This window comes from Stegostoma tigrinum, chromosome 46 (assembly GCF_030684315.1).
Source record: "Stegostoma tigrinum isolate sSteTig4 chromosome 46, sSteTig4.hap1, whole genome shotgun sequence".
NCBI classification, from domain to species: Eukaryota; Metazoa; Chordata; class Chondrichthyes; order Orectolobiformes; family Stegostomatidae; genus Stegostoma; species Stegostoma tigrinum.
Genome location: NC_081399.1, coordinates 2,884,300 through 2,893,643, shown reverse-complemented (window position 1 = coordinate 2,893,643; position 9,344 = coordinate 2,884,300). Strand labels below are relative to the sequence as shown.

General features: G+C 44.5%; 1 protein-coding gene across 1 annotated transcript; it reads right to left on the bottom strand.

Moving 5' to 3' along the window:
- Window positions 1-477: 477 nt before the first annotated feature.
- On the bottom strand, window positions 478-8,118 carry LOC132207366 (erythroblast NAD(P)(+)--arginine ADP-ribosyltransferase-like). The gene is made up of 3 exons (XM_059642780.1): window positions 8,014-8,118; window positions 5,536-5,683; window positions 478-2,095 (listed from the first exon to the last, which is right to left on the bottom strand). Exons 1-3 carry the CDS (start codon window positions 8,116-8,118, stop codon window positions 1,242-1,244), a joined length of 1,107 nt encoding a protein of 368 aa, XP_059498763.1. The 3' UTR covers window positions 478-1,241.
- Between the last annotated feature and the right edge of the window lie 1,226 nt (window positions 8,119-9,344).

The following is a 9,344-nucleotide window of genomic DNA, read 5'->3' as shown; positions in this document are numbered from 1 at the left end:
TTGAGGAGATGTTGAACAGACTGGGCCTGGAGATGAGGTGAGAGAGGCAACCTTATTGAAACATACAAGATCAGTAGCAAGGTCTTTTCCTGAAGGTAGGGGAGTCCAAAACTAAAGGGCTTGGGTTTAACGTGAATGGGGAAAGATTTAAAGAGGATCTGAGGGGCAGCTTTTATGGAATGAATTTCCAGAGGGAGCAATACAAGCTGGTACAATTACAATATTTGAAAGGCATCTGGACAGGTTCACGAAGAGGAAGGGTTCACATGAATATGCTGGCCAATGGGACAAAGTCAGATTGGGATTTCGGGTCAGCATAGACAAGTTGGATGAAAGGGTCTTTTTCTGTGCTGGATGGCTCTACGAATTCAATTCAACAGCAACCTGTTTTTCCTTTAAATGGTATGGTTTCTTCCAACCCACCCCCCCCCCACCCGTCCTGCCGTTCCGCTCCACCCACCCCCACCATGGGCCTCACTGCTGCTGAAACTGCCCGAAGGAGTGACTGCTGGAGAACAAACCTCCTCCTGGTCACAGGGCCCTGGTCTCCAAAATGTTCTGCAGAGAGAAAGAGGCATCTACTCTTTGAGAAACTTCAATTCAACATCACTTTGTCTGGACGGCATTGTCAATCGCAGACAGTGAGTTCAAGAGTAGCTTTAATTCAGAACCAGTTTGAGTCCAGATTCAGATAACGTTTGATGCTGCCTATCCCATTGCAGATTCAGGTGATGGCTGTTCGCTGACAAGCTCCATCGAGTGGTGTTAGTGGAGTTGCAATAACAGATTGAAAACTGACAGAATGAGACTGTTTGGGCCATCGCTCTTTGCTACCGCTAACTAACAATATCCAGCGTCTCTTTCATGCCTTGGAACCTTGAGTTATTTCCATCAAGCCTTGCTGGGGGGAGTACATTAGTGAGGGTTGAGATCAAGACTTTGCTTGTTTCTTTTGGAAGATTTCTATTCGATGTAGATCCTTAGCCTCTTGGATGGTATTGTGCTTCCCTGTCAAAAATGATGATGTCCTTGTGTGGGCTCTGTCCTTTATTGCAGGAATAGACAGATGGCTGAAATGAATACAATGGTACAGGTGAGTGCAGTTGTGGGATTGGTGATTCCCTTAACACCACTTGAATGGCTAAGCAGACTGGATGGACTGAATGGCCACCCCCTTGCTTGATACTATTAATGAGATTTATTTTCCTGAGGGTCCAAATGCGGGTGCTCCCGGGATAGGTCTACACCGACATGAGAACCAGGAGCAGTAGGATCCACAAACCGACCGAGAGTGAGTTGGCCGTCCCCTGGCACCGTACCACCACCAGGCTGCCATTTTTGCCCCTTTTCACCTGCACAGCGACCCCGAGCTTACCCTCCCCTGTGAGGGTGATGTTGGTGCCAGAGTTCCAGGGAGTCACCGAATTCACCCGGAACACCTCGTAGGGGGGGATCAAAACCTCCATCTCCTCAGGGAAGCAGGAGTAGTCCATGATTGGGACCCCATACTTGGAGTCGATTTGAAACCAGGTGTTGTGATTTGAGGACAGATTTGTGAAATTGAGGGCAATTCTTTGACTCAGTGACGAAGAAACAAAGAATCCAAATCTGACATGTGATGCCTGCGGGGCATTCGTTGATAACCTGACCCCTCTGTAAGTCAGTCCCCTCGGGTGAGGCCTGTCCTTTCTCAGTTGTTCCAAGGCCACTGTCAACAAATAATGGAAACTCTTGAACTTGAAATCCCGGGCATAGACAGTGTCATTGGCTCCATACTCTCGGACCGCCTCATTGAATACCTTGTAGAACTGGCCGTCTTCGATGTAACTGGCTGTGTAAGTGTAAACTGCATGAATGTGATCCTTTGTCAACCCTCTTGGTATGACACTGTGGGCCATACAACTGTTCGCTTTCCTCCAAGCATTATCAAAGACTTGATTGGCTCTTCTGTCCTTCTCCAGCTGGGCTCTGGCCAAGTCATCAGCCTGGCTGCTTTGGGTGAAGAGGTAAGCGGCCGAATTGAGACCCATGTCCATTTGGATTTCCCGACCAATGTCTCGTTTTGGGACATTGACCTCAAGAGCCGTGCCCCGGTCTGTAAAAAGAAAAGGCACAGTCATGAACTCGGATTGAGAATCATGGAGTGGTTGCATCCATGGAATGAGTAGATAGTTCCAGCACCTCATCTGTTGCTGTGGGTGATAGAAATATCTCTGCGAGGGGGACTACAATTTCTTCCCTAACTTTCACAACATCCTAGTATGCACTTGATCAAGGCCCTGAGATTTGTTCAACTCTACATTTTTTTTTACAGATGAGAAAGTGTTGGAGGTCTTAATGTGGAGTGATTTCAAGATGTCAATAATTATTTCCCCAAGTTCAAAGACGTATAGAATCCCTCCACTGCACAAACCGGCCATTCAGCCCATCAGTCCACACTGACTCTCTGAAGGGCATCCCAGCCAAACTCACCTTCCCCACCCCCATAACAAAGTTCCCACAGCTAATCCATCTAATCTACACATCCCTGGACACTATGGCGGATTTAGCATGGTCTTTCCAGCCTCCGTTTCTTTCTCCATAGTAAAAATTTAAGACGGATCTTAGAGCCAACCTTTTCCACACAGAGGGTGGTTCATTAATAGAGTCAACCACCAGGGGAAGGTGGAGAGGAAGATACAGTTACAACACTGAAAAGACATTTGGACATGTACTTGAATAGGAAAGGTTTAGAGAAATATTGGCCAAAGGCAAGCAAATGGGATTAGTTTAGTCTGGGCAACATGATCGGTACGGATGAGTTGGACTAACGGGTCTGTTCCCATGCTGTATAACTCGAGACGCTCTGGCTCTAAGTATGGCAAATTCAGAGGAAAATCTATGGAACAATAGCAGACAGTAATTGCTCTGGGTTATATTTAAACTGGCATGACAGTGTTCCTGGTCATCTCTAAATAAGAGAAGTGCATGATGCTGAGAATGGAGGATCATATGATCAAATCGAATTATTTTCAAACCCAGCTGACCTTTAACATCTGACAACCATTCAACAGCTAACCAGACAATCGCTCATTCTTGTGGCCAGGCCCAGATAGTTGATTTATTGCTAATTCACCTGCAGAAGGTGACAGTGAGCTGCCTTGTTGAACCACTGGTGTTCTTGGGCTGTGAAGATGCCCAGAATGGTGCAATGATGTGTTTTCTGAAACTGATGTTGAGAGTTCTTTCTCCGATGTATGCAGCTAATGATTCCATGTTGAGAAAAGGAGATAGACAAGAAGAGCGCTGACAAAGAATCATTCTGATACAACTCCAGTTCTTCAACCTCAGAGCAAAGGAGGCTGGCATACCTGCTTCCTGGTGACTGATACAGGGTGAAAACTGCCTTAAGCTTTTATCAAGGACTGTGAACATTAGAGAGGCGAGATGGTTGCTGTTTGTGAAACGCACAGCAGGAAAATCAACCCAATCATTGGCTTTCACAGAGGCACCAAGTGGTTGGATCAACGTTTATATAGCACCTTCAATGATCTTATAGATCCCAATAAATCTTCCAGCCAACAAGTCCCTTTCTGAAGAACACTCACTGTTGTCAGATCGGAATTGTATTAACTAATCTGTACTCTAAGTAACCCCCACAATGAGTTAAGTTAATGCTCAAATAATGCGTCATTGGGAATATTGCTTGAAGGATAAATACTGGTATGACCAATGGGAATGTCCACCTTACTCTTCAAAACAGTGGCAGTAGATCATTCTGGCTCACCTGAGATTGTTGGGGGGTGGTGTGGCGGTGGGGAGATGGGGGCTTAGGTGTTGCACATGTGTGTTGGTGGGAGGCATACCTGGTTCCCGTGAGGAGATATTTGGAAAGTTAGAATATCGATACAGATAATGACAACCAAAGTTTGATAGAAAGAGACAGGGAATACAAACATAAGACTGCACCAAAAAGAAATAAGGTCAGTGTAAGGAGTAGAAGGAACTGTAGATGCTGGAGAATCCAAGATAAACAAGGTGTAGAGCTGGATGAACACAGCAGGCCAAGCAGCATCATAGGAGCAGGAAATTCATCCAGCTCTACACCTTGTTATATCAAAAATATTGGGATTGGTCTACGACCCAGTGGCTGCAGCTCTCCTTTATAATTCTGAGTCCACGTGGCCTTGTTTTTTGTTTTATTCACTCAAGGGATGTGGCCATTGCTGCTGGCCAACATGTACTAGAAGTCCCTAGTTGCCGCTTCAGAAGGTCGGGTTGAGCATGACGGTTTTAAACTCCATATGCATTGGAGGAATCAATGAGGCAAGCATAGCCTGGAGGATGTGATCAAAGTGCATACGAGTCCAGATTGCGAAACTCTTCATGTTTCCCTTAGCAGACAGAGGAAGCAGGAAATCCTGGTAAATTTTCTCTAAGGATGTGGGCAAGAGATTGGCCGTATTTTGTTCAAACCTATTATGCAGTCACAGAGGCCTACGGCTCAACAAGATGGTGCCAAAGACAAACACCTAAATAATCCCAAGTAGTCACATTTCCCAGAAAGTGGTCCATTGTCTTAATTGGTATAGCATTGCAAATGCACATCTAAATGCTTCTTCAATGTTATGATGACTTTTGCCTCTATCACACTGACAGGCAGTGAGTTCCAGATTCCAGCCACCCTCTGGATGCAATATTTTTCCCTCACATCCCCTCTAAGCCTTCTGTTTCTCTCCTGAAATCTATTCCCCTGGCTATTTATACTTCCATCAAGGGCAAATGTTCCTTCTCATCTTAGCAGTCTATCCCACTCATAACTTTGTTCATCTCAGTCATGTACACCCTCAGTGTCCTCTGCTCCACGGAAAACAACCCCAGTCTATGTCATCTCTCTTAATAACCAAAACTCTCCAACCCAAGCAACAACAGAGGAAGGATATTATTAAAGTGGAGAGGGTTTAAGAAAAGGTTTACCAGGATGTTGCTGGGAATGGAGGGTTTGACTTACAAAAATAGACTGGAAAGGCTGGGATTTTCTTTTCACTGGAATATAGTAAATTGAGGGCTGACCTTCATAGAGGGTTATAAAATCCTGTGGAGCACAGACAAGCTAAGTCGCAAAGACCTTTTCCCGAAGGTGGGAGAGTTCAAACTAGGGGACATTTTGTTTTAAGGGGAGGAGAAAAAAATTTTAAAAGGACATGAGGGACTTTTTTTACATAGAGTTGTTTTTGCGTGAATGGAACTGCTAGAGGAATTGATGGATGCAGGTAGAATTGCAATGTTTTAAAAGACATTTGGGTAAGTATACCAATAAGAAAGCTTTGGACAGATATAGGCCAAATACAGGGAGGTGGGACTGGTTTAGATTGGAAATATGGTCGGCGCGGGCTGGTTGAACCGAAGGGTCTGTTCCCATGCAAGAGAATGAGTATGGTCGGTTCAACCACCTTGGTGTGTCACCAGCAAGCAGATTTGGGGAAAAACAAAGCCAGAGGATTCAAGGTGAAAAAGAATCTATTTCTTGCCTGAGCCAACACTGTAAATACTTACAACCGAAACAGAGGGCAGTCAGCAGAGTGATAAACACATAGCACATTGTTCCTCTCCTCCTTTCTTCTTCCATTGACATGCAATGACTGACTCCTGTGTCTCTGAGCTGTGTTGCTTCAGGATTTGTCCTTGTTTTCTGAAAGTTTTTCTGAGCACAACGGCATTTGAACTTGCATGTGCAGTCAGTAAAAGTGAAACTGAAAGGGTGACCGAAACCAGTTGGTTTCTCAGATCCTTATTGCACTAGTTCATGCGAAATCTACTTGTGTGTATTGCCTGTCTCATTCTGCGTATTACGCATTTCATTGTTAGTGAAGGGAATTCTGATGTCTTGAAGATATTTAATTTTATTTTTATCGGTTCACTATTGACAGCGTGAAGTCTGCAGCGATTCCTTCACTTTGGAGTGAGGCAGAGAGATCAGAAGCAGTATTTAGATGTACATCTGCAATATCAAAGTATCAAGGTAACAGTGAAGTCTGCATTGCTCAAAAGCAGCCAAATACGTTCTTGGCTCCTTCAAAATTATCACACCCTTCCTGAGAAGGGGGTCCAGAAGAGATTTACAAGAATGATCCCAGGGATGAGGGACTTGTCAGACGGGGAGTGGTTGAGGACACTGGGTCTGCACTTAATGGAGTTTAGAAGGATGAAGGGGGTCCTGATTGAAAAGTATGAAATACTGAGAGGCCTGAATAGACTGAACATGGAGAAAATGTTCCCACTAGTAGGAGCGACTAGGGCCTGGGGGGATAGTCACTGAGTGAGGGGACCGCCGTTTAGAACTTAGATGAGATGGAATTTCTTCAGCCAGAGGGTGATGAATCTGTGGAACACATTGCCACAGAGGGCTATGGAGACTAAGTCATTAAGTGTCTTTAAGACATACAGATAAGCTCTTGATTTCTAAGAGGATGAAAGGTTACTGGGAGAAGGGACGAGAATGAGGTTGGGAAGCATATTAACTATGATCAAGTGGCAGATCAGGCTTGAAGGGCTGAATGGCCTAATTCTTGTCCTATATCTTATAGTCTGACAGAGCACTCTCATCCCCTTTTCAAGCATGCCCCTACATTCAGGGCCAGTTAGCTCAGTTGGTTGGAAGGCTGGTTTGCAATGCAGGGTGATTCCAACAGTGTCGCTTCAATTCTTGTCTTGGCTGAGGTCCCCTGGAAAGGTCCGGCCTTGTCCAGTTCTCTCCTGCCTGAGGTGTGGTGACTGTCAGGTTAAGGCAGCATCAATTCTCTCTCTTGAGTCTCACTCAAGATTGAGGCCTTTTCTTGAATGAGAGAACAGCATTATAATCCTCTGGATCCATGGCGACTTCACCATTACCTTTACACTTTGATATTGCAGTTGTACATCGAAGTCCTGCTTCAAAGCGATGAGGTTTTCTCTGTCCACCACCCTAACAGTCAGTAAGCTCCAGGTTCCACCAACATCTAGGAGAAAACATTTTATTCCCATCCCCTCTGAACATTCTTCCCCTTACCTTCAATCTATACACTTGGTCATTGATGCCCCTCATCTAGGGCAAAAGTTTCCTTCTGTCTGCCCTATCTATGCCTCTCAGAATCTCAATCGTGTACTCCCTCAGTGTGCTCCACTCCAAGGAAGTCAACCCCAGCCTGTCAAATCTCTCCTCATGGTCTTCTGCCTCTGTGCTTCCATATCTCTGTGTTCGACTCTCTCTCATTCTCACTAACGCAAGCCTCCACGAGCAATGCACTGTCTCTCAGGATCATTTAAGATGCTAGTGGTGATGTATGAGCATGGAGCAGGGGTAGGATTGTTGACAGGAAAGGAAGATTACGCAAAAGTGGGTCATTTTCACAGAACAAAGTGGAGAGCTGGATGAACACAGCAGGCCAAGCAGCATCTCAGGAGCACAAAAGCTGATGTTTCAGGCCTAGACTCTTCATCAGAGAGGGGGATGGGGAGAGGGTTCTGAAATAAATAGGGAGAGAGGGGGAGGCGGATCGAAGATGGATAGAGGAGAAGATAGGTGGAGAGGAGACAGACAAGATAAAGGTGCGGGGATGGAGCCAGTTAACATTTATCACCAATCCCTTCATTGCCCAGAGGATAGTCAAGAGTCAACCACGTTGCTGTGCATCTGAAGTCATATGTAGACCAGACCAGGTAAGGATGGCAGATTTCCTACCCTCAAGGACATTAGTGAACCAGATGGGTTTTTTTCATCAGTTTTGTTTTCCTAATGATTGTCTCAAATCATCATTCCATCTTTTATTCCGGATTTGTTTTATTGAATTCCAATTCCACAACCTATCTAAACTAGATCCACTTGCCTGCATCTGGCCTAAAACATACTAAGATCTTCCTATTCGTGTACATGCCTTTTAAACGTTGTAACTGTGCCTGCATTTACCACTTCCTCTGGCAGTTCATTCCATGTACAATCCACCTTCTGTGAAAACAGTGCTCTTCAGCTGTGTCTTTAAGCCTTTCTGCTCTCACCTGAATCATTTCCAATTTCACCATGTCATTCCTATCACAGGGAGACCAGAATTTCATGCAGTATTCCAAAAGTGGCATCATGAATGTCCCATACAGCCTCGACATGACGGATTGGTGGGGGAGAGCCCAAAAGTAGAGGGGTATAGGTTTAAGGTGAGAGGGCAAAGATTCAAAAGAGATCTAAGGGACAACTTTTTCATGCAGAGGGTAGTACTTGTACAAGGGTAGAATTTGAGATGAAGTGGGCTGCTCGCAGCTCTGATCTTTGGACAAGTCCATCTTGAAACGCTCACTTGTGATTCTAAGCGTTGAATGGGTAAGTTTTTTTTGGAATCTACTTTGCGTCAATAAAAGATATTTGAGTTTATCCTTTTGTTGGAACTGCCTTGGGTCACTGATATCCAAAGTAAGCCCAAAGACAGGGAAATTGGAAATAAAAGCCAAGTGTATTGACCCTTGAGTGTTCAGTGCTGCTTCAATTACATGACAATGTGTCTCTCTGCCAGTACCGACTCTAATAGCATTACTTTTATCATCACTTCCTCTCTAACAACACAGAATTGCCTTTTCTCTACTTGTTTGAGAATGCAGCAAGATTTTGTGAAATCACTGATTTCATCAGGCCATATTTCATTTTCACTTCTCTGAAATGCGTTTTGAAACCATAAACTGTTGACATGGAAATGATACTGCTAAGAAAAAGTAAATGCAGACAGATTTTGTTCGATCGACTTTCCAAAAATTATGATAATTGTTTTCCCTGCCATTTACTGTCCAACTGAAAATACTTTTAGTTCTTAAATTTGACACCCTACTGGCACATGATGCACTTTCACACTTGCACACCACTGAGGAACTGAATAGTCCATTAATATATTCGCCTTAACTCATGGAAAGACTGGATTGACTGGGCTGGTGTTCAACTGGAATTTAGGAGAATGGGCGAGGGGTGTCTCTTAGAAACATATAAAATCCTGATGGGACTGGGCAGGCTAGATGTATGAAGAATGTCATAGAGTCAGAGTCTTACATCATGCAGACTGGTCCACGCCGACCAAAATGTCCATCCACGCTAACCCCAAGGCCCATATCCTTCTAAATCTTTCCGATTCATGTATTTGTCCACATGTCTTTTAAATGTCGTTAATGCGTCTGCCTCAACCATTTTGCTGGCAGCTCATTCCATATGCGTACCACCCTCTGTGTTTAAAAAAAATGTTGCCTCGCAGGTTCCCATTTATTCTTTCCCTTCTTAGCTTGAATTGACACCCTTGAGTCTTCGATTCCCCAACACTGGGAAAAAGACAGAGTGTGTTCACTCTATCCATGCT